Source organism: Monopterus albus, unplaced genomic scaffold, assembly GCF_001952655.1.
Source record: "Monopterus albus unplaced genomic scaffold, M_albus_1.0 scaffold84.1, whole genome shotgun sequence".
NCBI lineage: Eukaryota > Metazoa > Chordata > Actinopteri > Synbranchiformes > Synbranchidae > Monopterus > Monopterus albus.
This window is the reverse complement of record NW_018127964.1, coordinates 211999-232064: the sequence shown is the minus strand read 5'-3', so window position 1 is coordinate 232064 and position 20066 is coordinate 211999. Positions and strand designations below refer to the sequence as shown.

Genomic DNA, 20066 nt, shown 5'->3' with positions numbered 1-20066 from the left:
TGTTCAGCATAAAAAACATTTAATTTGCTCAACTGGTGTGCACAAGAGCAGCACTTAGAGTCAGAGAGAGCATAAAATTGGTCTGAAATGATTAGCTTCACTGCATCTCTTTAGCCCGATGACCCATCCAGAACTACAGCATATCAAGAAGCCGAATTGAAGACAAAAACAACACACGCGCATTAGTCAAGTACTGACGCCCACATTTAGGATTTAGAAGCACTATATGAACATTTAATAAATGGTTTAGAATATACTGTTTATGTACAGTCTTAAAATACAAATGTGTTTTACTTTATGGTCATTCATTATATATTTACACACCAACACTGAGGAATTTTAATTATGGACATTAACAGACACTTAGATCTACTGACAACTACATTATAATGATTTATAGACCACGTATTAAATGCTTGTAGTTGCTACATAGAGTCAAGTGCATACCAACATGAATAAATGAAAATAAAAGTCCACATAGGCCTGCATACACAAAGAGCATGATATGATTTTTGGTTTAAATTAAAAAACATGGGTGGAAGGTTAAAGGAAAGTCTTGAAGAAATGAATGAAAATTTTAAAAACAAAATGCAGGAGTCATTTATTAACCTGCAGACTGTTTTCTTGATCATTTGATTCATCTTTTTAATCACAGAATGTCAAAAACTGGGGGAAACACCCATTTTGACTTTCCAGAATTAAAGGTGGCATCTTCAAATGTCTTGTTTTGTTCAACAAACAAACCAGAGATATTCATTTTACACCATGTATGACCAAAAGAAAAAGTTGGTCATTTCTGCTTCAAAATAGTTTCCGGTTAATTTTCTATAAATCAACTGACTAATGGTTGCAGCACTAGGTTAGTGAATGGCTTAATGAGGGTGAAAAAGTGGGTTGAACAAAATGAGGGAATATGTTTAGAATAATAAGCACTGGTGCTACTCTGGAGACACTTTACTAAACGTCGATGATGTTCACTTTATTTTAGTTTTTCCTTTAATTATCACTTCTCTGTAAATACAGTACACACTGTACTTAAACAGGTTGCTGTAGCCTGCCCTACCAGCACCCCCCCACACACACACCTGGTAGCCTCAGGGGTCGTGGTGTATAAATATAACACTGTTGGCATTGATGTGTTGTCATAGTAACAACGGCGACAATTTCTTCTATAGAAACTCATTACAACAAATTCTCGCACTCTTAAGAAAAGATCAAATCCTGCTCTCTGCCCTGGACCTGTCACCCCTCCCTCCTTGTTTTAGATGTCGTCTTGTCCCTTTTCTCGCATGCTCAGTTTTCCCACGACCTGCTGCGTCTGCTCTCCCTTGCCAGCATCGCCTTTCCCTCTCTACCTGCATCCTCACTCGTCCTCTGATGAGCAACAAAAATAAACCACTCTGAACACTCTGAAGAGTGTAGTGAGAGTGTGTTTGTGTGTGACAGGAGGGGAGAGTGTGTGTGGGAGCCATCATGAGAGCGTGTGTGTCAATGATGTGTGGAGGATGCAGTGTGTAGCAGTGGGCTTGGGACGATGTGTATCCACCCCACTGTTTTGTGTCTCTGTGTGTGCGTTAATGTTACACTAAGAGTTGTACTCTGTCTAAAATACTGATTGGATGATTCACCTAGCAAATGGGGCTCTGTGTATGTGTGTGTCTTTGTGAAAGTGTGTGTCTATTCACACATTCAATGGACCATACAGTTAAGAAAGTATGTGAGCTGGCAAATACAGAGAGACTGGACTGACACAGTGAGAATGAAAGAATGAACACCTGCTGGTTTTTGGAGTTATAGGGTAATTTGTAAGAATCTAGTGAGAATATAGGTTTCAACACACCACAAGTAAACACATTAGAAGAATTTAAAAAAAAGAATGCAGTTTTGATTTTGAGGAGCATTTTGAGAACTTTCTAATTCACCATCTTGATTTTTTTTTTTAATCATCTAACAGTCATTAAAGTGCAGAAGTACTCGGTATGTAACTGTGCAAATGAACACAGAATATTGTTGCAGGATGACTTAATAAAATGCTATTTTATCAGCATATCATCCTGTTCCACTGAGGAACTCTGCAGTTTGTTTTTGCAATCACATGATCACATCTTACCATGTAACTTGACTGAGGTGCTTTCGAAAACGTTACATGCTGTTCATCTTTTGTACAAACACGCTGACTTTACTCCTCATCCACTTTAACAAGCTCACCTGTGCTGCTGGCATTATTTCTGTGAGTAAAATATTATTATACCTGTTTGTTATTCAGAAAAGTAACATCATTATTGTTAATAAACTGCATCATCACCGACTCAGGGGAGCACCCACCGTGCAGCGACTTTACACACTATACTCTGCCCTTTGGCAACATAAAACATGTGGAAACCCCTGTCCTATGAGAAAAGTAACATGATATTTTTAAGTCCTATTTCTTTCTTTCTTGACCTTATAAAAAAATCAGCAAAAGCCACCATACCACACTTGATTAGCATATTTAATTTGAGATTACAGTTAGCTGTAGAGTGATTAAAAATCATATTTTTGTACTTTAATTGCCTCCAATCATTTATAGCAGCATTAAAGTGATAGTATGGAAAAAGATAAGTGGTATCTAAATTCAAATTAAAATAAGTTCACCAATTTGATAAAGTTCCTCAGACTTTTGGTTATTCCTTGGAGGACAGAAGGACAAAGGCAGGAAATGAGACAGACAATAAGCGAGACAACCACAGAGAAAGAAATAGTTTGAGGAGGGAAGGCCACCTGTGAAGTCGGCAGCTTAAACACTGACACTAACAGATGGACGGTAGATAGCAATAAACACATGGCCTCGGGGAAGGAGAGACAGACAGAGAGGAAAAGAAAGTTAGTAGGATATAGAGAAAGGAAATGAAAGACAGAGACAGAAACAGAGTGGGAGGACATGGCACAGTAAAAGGTGGGACCTTCATTATGCAATGAGGACAGACAAGGGAATAACACACACAGAGCCTGTGTAGCTGTGAGGACGTTCACTGACGTAACCATTCCCTAGCTCCTCACCCTGTCCCTAAACTAAACCTCAATCTTAACTGTTAAACAGCCCTTGAGGTTGTGAGGAAAGGCCAAAATATCCTCACAACTATGGTTTCGGACAAACATTTGTCCACACAAACATGGACACACACATAATCACTACTGTGCTCTTGTTTGCACACCTACACACCCAAGGCACACAGAAGCACAGATGCAGGCTAATTCAGGGAAGACTGCCCACATTAGACAAACAGCAGAATTTCTCAGGCGAATGACAGCTTGCTCTCTAATCTGCTGACCTTTGAACAAGGCGAGGACAGCACCAAGGGGGAGGGAGAGCAAATGAGAGTGATAGAAAGTGAGGAGACGATATGTACTGACCATGATTCCTGTGAGCAGGCAGACTCCTTTGCCACAGTAGGTGTGAGGAACCATGTCTCCATAGCCGATGGACAAGAAAGTGATGGAGATAAGCCACATGGCTCCCAGGAAGTTACTGGTCACGTCCTGGGCATCATGATACCTAAAAGCAAACACCATCCGTGTTCAGAGGATAAAGTCAGTCGACAGTAAAGAACATAATAATAATGATAATAAACAATAACTGGCTCACTGGCCTGTCTGCAGACGTGGGTGTCAAAGATCAAACACGTCTTGCAATTTTGCCTGACAGAGGACATAACACATAACTGCAGCTCTTGCCTTCATCACTCCTGCCCTACACATAACACTGTTACCATAGCAACCAAATCAAATGCAGAACTGAAACAAACTATTCAACAAGAGAAAGACGTAAAACTTAGCCTTGGATGTTAGCAATGTGCTCTGAGGTCTTTATTCTCTAGCCTGAGGGGACCCACTCTCTAAATTCTCCAATTGCCCCTTGTTTGAAGCAGTTTAATTGAATTTGATATGTTTTTTCCCTTTGTTAATTTGGTTTGGACAGGAGAGGAAATGCCAGTTAAAGCTGGATGTGGACCAAACAACGGCTTCCCAGCAGCTGGGGAAAGATGCATTTAATGAAGCTTATTAACCAGATGACATTTTCCCATAGTTCCTTGATTATCTCCAAAAGCCTTTAAAAAAAGGAATGGTCACTTTTTACTTTCGACTTGATGGCCAGCTCACAAAATCTGATTCTGTACTAATAACTGTAACAGAAAAGTTTGATTTACAATTTGCACATATCTCCTCAGCAAGAGACAGGCAGATCTGTCAGTACTGCATCCATCTGCTGGATTAGGAAAATGTCTGATAAATTAGTCTAGCTGTAAAAAAGTAAATGACATATAAGGAGGAAAAACTGAGACAAAAAAATCCACTGCAAGATGTCAAAAAGACTGGAAGGAAATATATCTGTAGCTTTGTGGATAGACCAGTTTATTTTTACTGTCCCCAAAGAAATAGTTTGGCACATAAACACTGCAAAACCACAATTTGTTTGCACACTCCGGTTTTTCATCAGATTAAATAAACGAGGTCCAGCATAGCCAGTTAAGCTTTAGGGCTGATGGTAGGTGTTTTTTTTAACTTTGGACAGAGCCAAGCTAGCATTTTCAGTCTTTATGACAGACTTATGGCTGTAGCCTTGTATTTATTTGACAGGAACGGAAGGTCCATCTTCTCATCTCTCTCAACAAGAAACCAAATAAACCTATTATCTCCAAGGTCAAGAATGAACTTTCAGGATTGAAGTGTGCCTGTGAATGACTTGTGCACACAAACTTTTTAAATGCTTCATAACACATCTGCTCATGTGTTTGCTCCTATACCTTCTACTGCCCTGTGACAGTTGTTTTACACTGTGTTATCAATCATTCATCCGTTTATAGACCAGTTATGGATTTACTGTATAGCTGCTGACAAATGACAAAACAATACTGTCCTTATATCTACTTACATTATGGTGTCTAATAAACAAAACTGTTTTGTACACTGTTTATGAATGTTGATAACGACAATAATATTGATATTATGTTTTGTCAAACAACAAAGTGACAAACTAAGTGACAACTCCATAGCCTGGATCACGTTATGTGTACAACTGGTGAGAAAGCCTCATAAACTGAAGCCTAAAGATGGATTATGTTGCACACATGTCCCAGATTATATTTCCTGCCAACTGAATTTGATTGCTCAGTTCAATTCCTTGTTCAATCACAGTCCAAACTGTCTCATGCCCTCATCCCCCCACACACAGAAACGATCCATCTTTGTTACAGACCTCTCACATACTCTTACAGTCCAGGCAGCAATGATCCACAGAGAGATGCTGAAGACCAGCAGCACCGTCCCAGGGCAGATAGTCATGAGGGTTTTCATTACAAACCGCGTGTTAAAATGTACCTGAAATACACATACACACTATGGGTTAGTATGGCATAAACATCAGTTATCACCAGAGATGGAAAGTAACTAATTACACTCAAATACTGTACTTAGTATGGTACTTTACTTGACTATTTCATTTTTTGCTATTTTATAGGCAAATATTATACTTTTTACTCCACTGTATAATTAACCTTATTAATATTTGAAACTACCCAGCAGTATGTAAAGTACTTCTACTTAAGGAACATTTTAAATGCAGGACCTTTACTTGTAGCAGAGTATTTTTACACTGTGGTATTGGTACTTTTACTTATGTAAACAAATTGAGTACTTCTTCCACCTCTGATTATCACTCTGTACATTGTTTTCCATACAGACATGATGTTTTACTAACAAGTCTTCTGTGTAGCTGTTGATACCAAAAGAACCTCCACTGTAATTGGAGCTGAGATTGGGGCAGGTCCTCTGGCCACTCAGGTGAAGCTATACAGTGTGTTTAAGTAATTGGCTCATTTAAATGTGGTTTTTATCATCAGTAAACCTTCTGGCAGATGGATCATCTGAGACCAACTGTTTAGCCCTGGAAGGGTTAAGCAGCTGATAAATGAGTTGTCATGTCAGAGCTGCACTTCAGTGGCAGCTTCACCTCCTCTCCCCGTCACTGTAGCCTGAGGGTTAGAGTAGTGCCGTCGCAGATACACTTGAAACCTGCTAAATTACTCATCTAAAAGCTACTCCATCTCTCATGCTGTCCTCCTGTACACCCCCTCCAAGTTTGCATATTTCTACAACAAGCTACAACAAGCTACAGCTCTACTTTCCGGTTTTACTGTCATGTTTATCGTTTAAAGTCATCACAAACATGGGACCAACCTTTTATTGCAAGGCTTTTCCACACTCGTATTACATACTCATTCTAGTCTTTTCTTTTCATGCCCCAGTTGAGCGATATCAAATCTAATATCTCAATACCCCATTTCACACTCCCATCTCATATTGTATCATGAAAAATCCACCCACAGTTAAGTCTTTCAGTACAGGAATAAGAAAAGGACAGGAAGGAGAATTGAATTGGTAGATAAGAATAAAGGACAAAGCATAAGGAAGGACTTGAGGTACAGAAACAGAAGCTACAGATGAAAGAGACAACACAAGGCACTGATTTAGTTCAGAGAAAAGAGCTCTGGGGCTTACTACCTTTATAACTCCTTTAGCTTTTAGCAGCCAAATCTTCGACAGCCACACTCCTGAACACATTCAGTACAGACACACTCCTGGAAATACAAAACCCTTCTGACCTTATTTAGGGCACCTATACTCCTGGAGGAGGCGTCAGTGAAGAGTTTGCTGTGCAGGAGCATGACTCTGGCGATGAGGTAGAGGCGCAGGAACATGGGCACACTCAGCACCATGTCCAGGTCAGCCTCAGCCTGCGATGGCGCATACGAGAAGGCCAGACGTGCCCGCCACTGAAACTTAAAGTCCCCGGGCACCGGATGCACCGCAGACACCAGCAGCTCCAGAGCAATCAGCAGAACCCTCTCCATGGTCATGGCGATGCGCCAGTCGTCCGCTCCGTTGTCGATAACAAACAGCTGCACAGACAGGAAGAAAGATAAGAAAGGAGACGGGCTACACTTGTTTTAATGTGCTGCAGTGCAAACTTTTCACCACGAACCACTGGCAGAGTCCACTCATCAGTACAACTGACTGATCAGCAATTTAGAACAAATGTCTCTTTGCTGAGATGTGAAACACCATCCATCTAATCAGCAGTCTATTCAGTTTCCACACTGTGCTTGGCTCATTTTCATTTAAAGTACAATTCATCTCTTACTAAAATGAAACCAAAGTTGCCAAGTCATCTCAAGCAGCTATGCTTCAGTAAAACAGGTTGTTAACTATCACAATCACAACATTTTGCTAATAAAGATTATACTGGTGTTTCTGCCAGTCTCATGAGCATGTGCCTAACAGTTTTGCTTTAATTGCAGTTTTCCCTCCTTCACTGTTGATGTATTGCACTCTTAATTGCTGTGGTTACTCTTGATATTGTCACCAAAGCCGTTGTTAGGAGGAAGTGGTAAGAGCAGGTTTCATTAGAGGGGCCCCTCCTCCAGACAGTGCAGACAGGAATTGGAGGTGGAGGGGTTGATGAGAGGAGAAGGGGGTGGAAAGAGATGGATGAAGTGTAGAGGAAATGAACAGATAAAGATAGGACTGAGGAAAAAGGGGAAAAGAGAAATGCAAAAGAAAAAAAAAGTCACCCATGTCAGACTTTTGTATTCTGAATCATAAAAACACAGGGATCCACCACTATACACAACAATTATTTAACCAGTTTCTTGCACAAAGAATTCAATAGCTTTCTAGAAATGTTATAAATGAAACACAGAAATCAAGAGAAAAGTACACGACTGTACAGTATTCATGAGGTATGGTATACTGAATTGCACTGGAGACATATTGGAATCTCGTGGTTTAGCAATATAATGGCCTGTATTTTTGTCCATTTAGAAAAATATGATGCAGCTGTGAACAAAAAACGCCATTATAGCAGATTTCTGTGGATAAAAAAGGTCAAATAGAAAGAAGGAAGCTCACAAGACTGTAAAGAAAGGTCGCTATGCTGTAACTCAGCTGATTTTACTCGATGCTACTACCTCGAATAAAAAAGTGCTCATAGTCATTCTTTACCACATGATTCATTTCAAGGGGTTTTAGCCCACATAAACATTTATTTATGTAAATAAAACAAATACAACAAGTGGATAAATGTCACAATAAGTGAACATGAAAGCAACTGGACAGTGTCATGGTGCAAGCAGACTGAAGCTCTGCCACCTCCTCAACCACCTATTGATACACACACTGAATATTTCAAGAATATCTATATCTAGCTCAGCTGGATATAGGTGCTTTCCTTGTTCTTCTGTTGTAATGTGTGTGTACACATGTTGGATACATGTGTACACACACATCAGCAGCACACACCAGACTCATTGTGTAAGCAATTATTTGAACCAAGGGTCAAACGCTGGCTGTATTCTTTAATGATTTCAGTGAGAGTATGTGTGTGTACTGTACTTGTGTGTATTTGTGTATGCCTGACTGAGTTAGAGAGAGAGTGTGCAGACCCAGCCTCGTCATGGTGACTGTTGCCAAGACGACAACATCAAAGAGCAGCCAAGCTTAATTAGGAGCCCTAGTGAGAGAGAGAGAGAGGGGGGGGGGAGGTAGGGAGGGAGTGAGAGAGTCAAAAAGGGAGAAATGCAGTGAGAGGAAAGAAGAAAGAAAAAGGAGGTACGGGGAAAAAAGGCGTGTGTGTGACAGTGAGAGAAGACACACTGTACATAGAGGAAAGCAGAGACAGGGTGTCCAACGCTTATGTTCTCTGCAGAGACTTGCAAAGGCTTATATGTGTGTGAGTGGTGACAAAAATCTATTCACACTGTCACATTACGGGGAGTCACCTCCTGTTTGGTGACAAGAAGCTGGTTCCCTCAAGGTAAATCACTGAAATTCAGGGTTAAGGCACATTTTTCAGTATAAACTGGGGTTATAATTGGAATTCCATGTACAACTATGGTTCGGATTAGGCAAAATCTCCAGGGAATTAATCTAAGTGAATGCATGCAGAGAGTAGGGCACCAAACCTAATGCATATTCATACACATTTTCAGAGCATGGCTTTTTATCTGCAAATCATCTATGCTTTTCTTCAACTGCATTTGTGTGCAAGAGACAAAGCCACGCTATCCACACCATCATAGCCTTTCTTTCTGAATACCTCTCTGTTTTTCATCCTCCCAACATCCCTCACTGCCCCTCCTTCTCTCTGAATGACATTTCTCCAAATCAAAACAGAGGTGATCCAGTTCCTTGCCACTGGAGTATGTAGGCATTCCCCCCCCCCAACACACACACACACACACACACACACACACACACACACACATACACATACACTCCTGCTGCGGTCTTTTCCTGGCTAAATTGCCACAAGGTAGGGATAAATAATTAAATTTCATTAGGAAAGTCATCTGTCAATGGGAATGAGTGAGTGCCACTGCCCCTGCAGGACCAGCACAGAGGGAGGGAATGAAGAGAAAAACAGGGAGCAAGGTCAGAGAGCAGCAAAGCTAAATAAACATGGACATAAAGAACAAGCCCATAGGGAGAATTTTATTAAAATCAAGAGGAAAATGTGTCTTCAGTAATTTTCTTAATTATAGCAAAAAGTGGCATCACAGGGCAGAGGGCAAGGGACATAAAAATGCAACAGGAAGTGAACAGGACAGAAGGAGGACAAAGTAATAGCAAACCTCCACCAAGGCAGATCCCTGTACACCTAAAAGAAATATTCCCATGATAGTTTGACCCGCACAATATGATCAGTTGACCATGAGTTCAAGGTCAAAGTGTTTATTTGTCATATGCACAGTTAGGAAACGAGTTTCCCTGTACGATGAAATTCTTACTTTGCTGTCCACATGAATGCCACATAAAACAGGTGAAATATAAGGTAGATGAGCAATAACACAAATCTAAGGCACTTTAAAGCAGCAGGTGAAGGAAGCAAATAAAAATACAACAGGAACACAATATAATGCAGAGAGTGTGCAATTATGCATGAAAACCTACCCCTGGCATTTAGAATCCCATTAATATCATTATTAGTTTGAAAATGATTCAGGAAAAACTGATAGTTCACTAATGGTGGTTTTCTCTATAAACTAGCTCATTAACTTCTGAAGATATGTCAAATCTGTTGACACCCTACAAAGTCAGCAGGGTTTCAACTAGAATTTGATCTTAGTTTTGAGTCTGTAGCTTTAGTTCTTGTCTCACAGCAGCCAGTTTTCCATGAGCCCTCTAAATGTAAACATTCTGGATCACCACATCCAGAATTTTGGGTCCAGGTCAGACTTTGGTGTGTGTGAAATCTTATGTGGTTGTTATCATGCAATTTTTGTCCAAGCATTGTAGGCATTATGTGTAGCGTACATGTGGCCCTAGAAGCCTAAATACTGAAATTGGCCCTATCTTGCAATGGTGAAGAATCCTTTAAAAAATCTTGGATCTGAATGATGATCTGCATCAGCACCAAACTCTAATGGACTGTTCCGTGGGCCATACTCGCCCTTTCCAAAAAATTTCATCCAAAGCCATTCATTGCTTTTGGAATGAACAAACAAGCCAACAAACAAACAGCAACAAAACATTACCTTTGGTTTGGCAATGGTAATAAACAGAGCAGGTCAGCTGGGAAAGAAGGTACAACAAAAAGGAAAAGGGGGAATGAAAATGACACTACCAAAGATAAGCTGAGGTCACTTCACAGCTGTGAGGTCTAAGAGGTCCCTCTTCACCTTAAACATTCCTCTCTGCTAAATCTGCAACCTGCTGGAGGGGGTTGTTAACCTTCCATGTGTCCTCCTCAGCCATCCATCCAGCCATCCTGCCAGGCTTCGACCCCTGCCGGTCCCTGTGGTCATCATACCATTGTAATCGTGTTAAGTCAGTGATTACAGATGTCTCTCATCATGGAAGCAGACACAGTGCTGGTAAGACTCTGTCAAGCCAGCAAACAAAACACGCAAGGACAATTTTGCACACATGCACACTAATGCACCCATATACATGTACACATCAAAACAGCCTTGTCAAATGCAGACAAATCAGCCTCAAGTGGGCATTTCCCACAGGACAGAAAAAGACTAAACCTCAAACTGGGATCGAGGATGGCTCTAATCACTGAAGGAGATGGTGACTGAAAAGAATGCATTAATACTTAGTCACACCTCTGGGAAATGTCTGGGTCCTACAGTACGGAAATCCCCGGAACAGAGAGAAAATAACTGACTGAGCCACACATCACGGAAGCACAGATTCACACGCCCAGATACGGGTGAATATGCAGAGAGAATAACACGCTTTGCCTTCCTGTAATCGCAGCTTTTAGGGAACACCCCCATGGCAGTTTCTAGGCAGCTGAGAGAGGAAAGGAAGGGGAGAAGGTGTCATGGAAGTGAAGAGGAATTGCCGGGACGTGTGAAAGATGAGGATAGGTGCGCTGCTGCGGTGTGTGTGCACGGGCAGTGTTTGCCACTAGAAATTCTAAAAACAGCAACTGAAAGAGAGCTAAGAGAGGATTCTACCAGTAGTATCTTGAGACCAGAAATCGCCTTCATTCAGTGCAATAATGAAGGACAAAAATGGCCAGAGGCTAATGAGACACAAATGGCATCTGATAAATTAGCATTTCTTGGAAATAAGTAGGTGAACGGGTTCTTTCATGTCAACAGTCTAAGGAGGATGCTGTGGTTTACCTCACTCTGATTTTCACCCCCATTATTGCTCCCAGGGCAAATATACATTATGCAAAGTCTGCCAAACATGAAATGACCATCCAAGGCAACTCAATTCGGCAGGTTCATTTAAAAGAAGAGACGACAGCCCTTTTTGGAGGACTGCTGCTCACTTCATTTTCCTAATGCCATTCTTCCTGTCTTTGAGTGGCTGTGAGTGCCAAGCTTGCGCCTTCGTGATCAATGGACTGCTTCTGAAATCTTCCAAAAGTAACTGAATAAAACAGTTCACTAATGCTTAAAGTGCACTAATGTAGTGGGGAAATATCCCTTTCTCACACACACAGAGTTTCTATTTGATTAACTTCAGAAACAATTCAATTTTTGCCTTTCAAGTCGAGATTTCTTGCAAGTATATGGGATAAAATGAGTCCTGCTGGTTTAGAGTTCTGGGTTATTGTTGCTGGGTATGTAAATGCTTCTGTGTGTGTGTGTGTGTGAGAAAAAAGAAGAGAAGGCGAGCTGGCAGACTAGTGAATCACACAGCCCAGAACTTCAAATACATTAACATGCATGCATGTTCCTGGACACTACATTATAAACAGAAAATCCAAGGTGCAAAGCTTCAAAAGCCTTTAAAGTGAATGTGTAGCCTGGTTTTGTCCATATGAATCATTTATCCTTCTAATTAGACAAAAGGCCACTTAGAAACTGTCACCCATAAAAAAAATCTGTCTTGAGGGAAATTTTCTTGATTCATCTTTGGCTAGAACAATGATATTTCAATCCTCAGTCTCCATTATTCCTGACACTTCTCAAGTCAATTGGATGCAATATTAACTCAGACAAATGGTGTGCGGTTGCACAGACTGGACAGTCAATCACAGCACTCTCAAAATGTCTCTGGAGTTCATGGTCCAGAGAACATTCTCTGCTCAAATACTAATATCTATGCAGTCATTGTCTTTTTTTGTTAAGCATGCGTCTAAACACAGTTACAAGGAACCAGTGAGGGAATTTTACAAACAAGCAACATTACATTAGTAGGGAAGAAACACATGATGAAACCATATTACAAAATCAAACAATACTGATTTATGTTCATGTTCCAAAGTTTAGCAGCTAAACTGGTTTTGTCTTTGGATGCTTTCATTCTTCTTTGGTGCTCAGGTCAATGACCAGACTAGTTTTCAGTGGCCAGTGTTTGTGCAACAAAAATTTGGTCATATTCTAGGTTTTGACATGATGCCCCCAAATATGTGTCTTCCCCTGTAGCTCACTGTTCAAATGTGTCAAGTTTCCAAATATTAACTATGAACTGGGAGTACTAGGAGGCAAGATGAGGATAAAACCAGTTTAAGAGTACTCCACCAATTTAGCATTTTACTCCAATAACATATGCTGTACAATGAAAGCGTTCAAACACAACCCTTTTCACATATGCAGACATACTCTTCCACATCTGTAAACAGCCTTTAACAATAAAATTCCCCTTTGTTGATTTCATGAGTGCCATGTAAGTGTGTAAAGACTAAGAACAAAAGTTCTTAAGAGTAAGCAGGGTGGCATGATGGAGCAGTGGTTAAGGCTGGTGGCTCACAGCAAGCAGGTTCTGAGTTTGAACCTTGTGTGCATGTTTTCCCATTGCCTGTGTTGTTTTCTCCAGTTACTCTGGCTTCCTCCCACAATCCAAAGACCTGCAGGTTACCACTGAAAAGTTTGGACACGGTTTACCATGCAATTTAATTGGAAAGTGTGTCCAAACATTTCACTGGAACTGTATGTGTCAGCTCTGGGAAAGACCAGCGACCTCTCCGGGGTGTTCTCCATCTTTTGCTCATTGCTGGCTATGATTGGCTCCAGCTCCCCGCAACCCCTTTACAGGATAAATTATATTGATAATGGATGGATGGACTACGTACAATCTGACCTGTCATGACCATCATCAAAACACCAGATGAGGGTGTTCACCCCTCCAGTAGAGCTCAGTGGCTTTTTGCATCAATACCAATTGAAGCTGTTCTGGTGGCACATGGTGACCCAACACTTTACTAAGACACTTTATGTTGGTTTTTCCTTTGTGTACATCTGTATAATTCAATATATTATTGTAATAATACAGAAGCAAGTATTCCTTCATTATTTGAAAAATACTGCATATAATCAGGTTCTGACTGGAAATTGGCTGTGAAATTTCTAAAATTTTATTTAAATCCATAGTTAATAGTTGTATCTCTGCACCTTCCTGCTGTAATGCTGCTTATATGATAATAAAGGGTCTGAATTTCTTCAATACCACAATTGTAAACAGTAGTAATGTCTGGTATAATTTTTCCAGTTTGAATATTTGTATTCTAACTCAAATGGGAAAACGATTTAACCCTCTCCCTCAGCTCCGTCTTCTGGACAGAAATTTGAGGTAACATCTTTTCTCTGACCAGGAATGTAAACTTACAACTTCTACAATACAAGACCATCTATAGGACTCATATTACACAGAGTAAAATGTTCAAAATGGGTTTTACTGAGATATACATCTGTTCACAATGCACTCTATGTTGCACCAACAATTATTTTCATGCTACTTGGACCTGCCAACCAGTTCATTCCCTCTGGATAGCTCTTTCAAAACTGGAAATCAAAAAAATCTCTACACATAAACCACTGAACCAAGCTTCTGATAGAATACATCACATTAGAGAAAATGACATCTACTCACAAGAATAGTTTATCAGCTTTTTATGACACATGGAACCCATTTTCACACATTTCAACTTGAACCAAACACCTGGGGCTGAGGCCATGCACATTCCCACCAACCTCTAAAAATGCAATAAGCGCCTTTTATTGGTAGTATCTTATCATTGTTTCTCTCCTTCTCCCTTTCTTGCCCTTCATAGACTGCATAAGTTGGAAATACACACACTTCACAGTCTCACACACCACGATCTTATAAAACACTCTACATCTTTTTGTAATGTCATGTATCTGTTGTCCCATGTCCGGACCCGTTTTGGTAATGTGTTACTTTGTTTCAATAAAAAAAACGACTTGTATTTGGCAGAAATTTTAGGAAAATTCTTGAAAGTCACAGGTCTTTTTCAAAGCCGACATACTGACTTGTCATAGCAGGAAAAGCACAGGGATTATTAATAACATTAAAGATGGTGTCACTGATTTAATCTAAACATACAATAAACTAATGAAAACCAAAGTTACAACAGTAGCATTTGTTTTGCTTTGTTTTTTTTTTTTGCCAGGATTTTGTCTTTCCAGTTTTCTGGATTCAAAAGGAAAGAAATAACCCTAGTAGTGTCAGTGTGGCTCAGCTGACTAAGCACAACACAAAACTGCAGTGTTCTCACTTCACCTAAAATACTTCTCATATCAGCTCCCTGTTGCTTTTCACGGCAATGCCCGAATGACATGAGTGCAAAACTAGTTGAAACGCACACAGTTTGCCTTCGTGGACATGTCGGTTACAGCGTGTTCCCACTTGCTTAATACAGAGAACAGTTATCATTCATCCATAACAAGCTCAATTCTGTCTGTAGTTAATAAAAATCATATATTTTCTTTGATGGCAACAAATAAGGAATATAATTCTGATCTGTGATGGCTGGTTGATTTCTCGTGTTTCGTGCTGAGCACAACTGGCATGGGCTGTCCCCTGACTGATTAAACAAGACAGTGAAGCTGAAGAGGGAGGATAGAAAGATCCAGAACAGGAGGGCAGAGGGGAAAGATGTGAGAGGACTGTAGCAGAGAAAAATATTGTGCAAAAGGGACCAGATAAAACAGTTTTAAAAGCGGTGAAGGAGAGAAATGCATGGGAGTGTTAAGGTACAAAAGGGGAAGGTTGAACAGGTGAGAAGATGAATGCTGACAAAAAAGGAGAGGAGTCAGAAAGAAAGGATGTGAGTGTCAACAATGCAATTGAATTGAGGCCCAGTGGAGAATAAGGGAGACAGATCTAATCTGATAATGATGGGGAAGCAGGTAGGAGACAAAAAAAGAAAGAAGAAGAAAAAAGAGAAGAGAAGAGAAACACTGATGTTGGGGAACAAAAAGTACTGTGAGATAAGAGACATGAGGAGGGAGAGAGAAAAGGAGATCAATGAAAGAAAGAGAGAGAAAGGTGGTATAAATGCCAGCAAAACCCAATAATATCATTTTGATGTGTAGCAACTCTGCCTCTCCATCCCTCTGTGCAAATGCATGTGTGTTGTGTGTGTGCGTGCATGTAATATCCTGTTACATGCTGTGCAAAATGCTCCAGCAGAGTGTATCATAATCTGAGAATGAGATCTTCATTGAACAGTGCCTTTCATTTTGCACAGCATTGCTTCTCATGGTGTTTGTGTGTGTGTGCATGTGTGTTTGAACTATGCAATAATAAAAACCAAAGACAGACCAGCACCTCTTATGCTGCACATTGCAGCACTGAACAACAAAATGGACATGCTTGGTGTAGCCAACGTAGCTAAACTCGGTCTCATAGGGATGCCCATGCTGCAGACTGTCACTACTGGCATCTAACTCCCCCTGCATTATCTGTACCATATACCTGAACAGGGTTGGAGCCAATCCCAGCTGACATTGAGCAAGAGCCGGGGTACACCCTGTACAGGTCGCCAGTCTATCACAGGGCTGACATGCAGACAAACACCCACACTCACTGCTATAGACAATTTAGAGTCACCAATCAACCTACATGGCATGTCTTTGGACTGTGGGAGGAAGCCTACATGGGCACAGGGAGAACATGCAAACTCGCTCGGGGCTCAAACCCAGAACCTTCTTGCTATGAGGCAACAGTGCCAACCACCACACCATTGTGTGTATGTGTATGTAACTTTTATTACCTTTAGTGTGTGGAGAGGTAGGGTACAGCCAATGGAAAAATTGATTAAATTTTGGCGCTATGTCATAATTTGGATATAAGAATATTTATTCACCACTGTACAAGCTGGAAAGGCTGCTGACTGTATATGAGCCCCCTTGTGGCCAAAGTGCACAGCTGCACTGATGAGCACTCCGAGCACAGACATAGCTCAGAGAATAGTAGTCTGTTGACAAGGATGCTTTTGTTCCAGCTGTGCATTATAGCTGTGTTTCCACTGTCGGAACCTAACAAGCGGCACACACCCCGTGCTTCCCTTAACCGTCACCCAGCATAACCTCACAGGCTGATGTGTACTGTGCGACTTTACTTTTCCCCTGTATTTTTCCATGTCAGTCTCTGTTTAGAGGAGACACACATGTATCACTCCAAAGTGCTACAATTGGCCAGTTACAGAGACTGAATGAGCTTTTTAACAAACAGCTCTTGAACACAAAGTTTCAGAAATGTGACACCTTCACTGCTTTGGACACGGTCCACTCACTGAAGTCCCCATTTCCTCCCTAAACTAGGGAGTAGATTTCTGTCATGTCTATTTTTTTTTTTGATCAAATTTTAAACAAATAATGATATCAGCACCATTCCAAACGCCAGCAGTAGGTTTTCATGATCAGGTAATCATATTATGAATGTCAAACTATCATAGGAATATTGCTTTTATGGCATTATGGGGAAACTGAGTTGCACCTTGGCAGAGGTTTGCCCTGTCTGAGTGCTGTCTAGTTACCTTTAGTGTAGTTAGAGCCAGACTAGCTGTTTACTGCTGCTTTTAACCCAGGCTAAACCTAATACAAGCATCACAACGTTGATAATTATACCTCAACAATGGATTACATTGCTATTTGTATATGAAAGGGATCAGTGACTGTTCACTACCTGTCCAACACCTAACAGCCAAAGTTAGCGACTAGCTGGTGAACACAGGGGAACATTTAGCAGCAAAAGAGACAAATATTCCCCCTGGGAATTGGTAGAATACAGAAACATTGAATGTACATCCCCCAGCTGGCCAAACACACATCTCCAAATGAATGCTACTGCTGGTCTCTATCTGCTGGATGAGTAATAGTCAACGGTTTCCTACAAAGTTTGCAATATCAGATTAAAAACTACAAATACGTCAATGTTATGTTTAGAGCTTGTGTCTGTTTGTCTTGAGTGGCCAAAAAAACACTTAGTGCAGGCTTAAGGAGCAGAAAAAAATATAAGCAGTGAGAAGATTACACAAGGGTTTAATCAAATCCCCAGATTAGCAAAAGGTTTCTGTAAAGTTATTAAGGCAAGTTATTAAACTCCCAGTTTTAACTTGGGCCAGCTTCCTTCAGTTGTGTGAGCACGGTTTTCCTGTGCAGTGAGGAATTACTAACAGTGTTTCAGTTGTGCTCACATTTGCTCTAACCAATTAAGTAGTTCAGATAATCTGGTTGAACTGTTTTTAGAAACTGACCAAGAACGTTCTCATCTCAGCAGATACAATAAAAAATTTGGACCAAAACAATGAAAATAAGACTGATGCTGTAATATACCAGAATGATCCTTTAAAGCTCTCTGCTGTTGGGTAAACACAAACTTTAAATAAATTAGTAATTATCGCAATTCTTACTCAAGTTACAATCAACAGTGACTTTGAATTAAACATCATTTGCCTTGTACTTTCACCGCCCCTCCACTCCTAACTCCATTTAATCAAGTGGAATTAACAAAAGATCATTTTACATATCTCTCTGTCGGCCTTACAGCAGCCACTCTCAATCTCTTCTCCCGTTGGTATTAGAGTTCCAGTCACGTGCAGTAGCCACAGTGTGCGTGGCTGTATGACCAGCTCAGATTGTGAAAGTGACATCAAACTTGTGAGGAGAAATGAGGGTTCTTTTATCAATGAATGCTTCACCATATATGCAAACACATACATGCATGTGCACCACAGGAGCATGCATTGACTCAGCTCCCTTTTGTTGTGAATTCTAATTCACAGCAGCTGCCTATTACAAACTGATTACCAGTCTATCAGTTCCTGTGTATGGCCTTGTGAAAACACCACAGCAGCATCTACTTATTGATCCACAGATGGAGAGCCCGAACCTCAAAATGCATCCGAATTCCCATCAAAGACCCACTGGAACTTTAACAGACATTTCCAACAACATCCAAGCTGTGGTGTAATGAAAAAAAGTCATAGCATTAAACATGTGGTTAGATGGATGAGTGTGGCTTTGTGGTTTAGCTGGTGGGAGTAATAGCTGCTGTGGGGGCACTCACTGGATCTCATTTCCACAAGATTCCCCATAAATAGTCAATGTGCATTGATTGCAAGTGGCTCCAGTGAAAACCCCAGCTGAATGACCGTAGTACCATTATATCAGTGAAGTGACAAACAGCAAAACAGGTATCATGAAGCATGAAAGCATTTCTGATTGAGTGTTCCAGTCTTACAAGGGGCTGTGTATGTTTGTCCTGTGTATGTGTATTCACATGTTTATGTGTGTGTTCTCTGGGCATCTATTCAATGTCTGGATTATTACTGTGTGTGTATTTAACACTTGGTGTGTGTCTACGCCACGCAAACCAGTGCAGAATGGTTCGTCAGTCCCGCTAAGACTCTCACTAATGTCATTAATTGGCTGGAGCTGACATGCACCTGGGGCCTGTGGTTTATGTCTGGAGTCTGAGGGACTGTGTACACTGTCCACAGAGCTCAGATGTGCCTTTGTTTATATGTGAAGAAAACCACTTCTAAATAAAAAGGCACTACAGGAACAGCTGCTATTATGGGAAATGTACTTTCTTAGCAAAAGCTTTGATGTGAAGATCGATACCACTCTCATGCTTTCACTAAATATGATGCTACAGTGCACTAATTATGATCAGGTTGTGGCTTTACAGTGGTTACAGTTTCTTGACCCAGAGCAGAAACGTGCTTGAGTGGTGAAATAGTCCCACACATAATCTTCTACAAAACCACAAATTGTTGTTTTGACATGTTAACTATGCTACACTACAACTTTTTGCATGAACTAAATAAACAAGACATAATGTCGTAATTAAAAAGCTATAAAGATGCTGGCAGGCAGATTTTGTTACTTTTAGGCGGAGCAAAGCCACCTGTTCTCCGCCTTCCAGTCTCTATACTAAGCTATGCTATTCGCCTCCCAGCTCCACACTTGATGCACAGACATGACAGTGATATCGATACGCTTCTGATTCTTGGCAAAAACACCTGCCTGTGATTCAGTTTGTGACAGTTTGCATGTGTATGTATTTTACCTGAACTTCCCGTGCATGGTAGGCTATGATGAGGCCCAGCAGTATGACTGTAGACAGGCTGATCAAACACTTTAAGGCCAGAGAATACATGGAGCTCTGTAGGGACAAAATTGACACACACACTCTATTAAAAACATGCAGCACAACCAATATACATTTCAGAGTGACTTTGCCACGGCTGGTTTAATATTCTGAGTACAACATGTAGCAAAGATAACACGTTCTCTCTGGTTTAATGTGCCAGA

At 40.7% G+C, this 20066-nt stretch overlaps 1 protein-coding gene across 2 annotated transcripts in view; it reads right to left on the bottom strand.

Annotated features, from left to right (window-relative positions):
- kcnn3 (potassium intermediate/small conductance calcium-activated channel, subfamily N, member 3) overlaps positions 1-20066 on the bottom strand; it is a 45920-nt gene that overhangs the window by 11292 nt on the left and 14562 nt on the right. For both annotated transcript variants that reach the window (XM_020607130.1, XM_020607131.1), the window contains exons 3-6: positions 19822-19917; positions 6642-6938; positions 5237-5358; positions 3394-3535 (exon numbers count right to left, since the gene is read on the bottom strand). In XM_020607130.1, coding sequence (XP_020462786.1) covers positions 3394-3535; positions 5237-5358; positions 6642-6938; positions 19822-19917 — 657 coding nt within the window. The remainder of the gene's footprint in view (positions 1-3393; positions 3536-5236; positions 5359-6641; positions 6939-19821; positions 19918-20066) is intronic.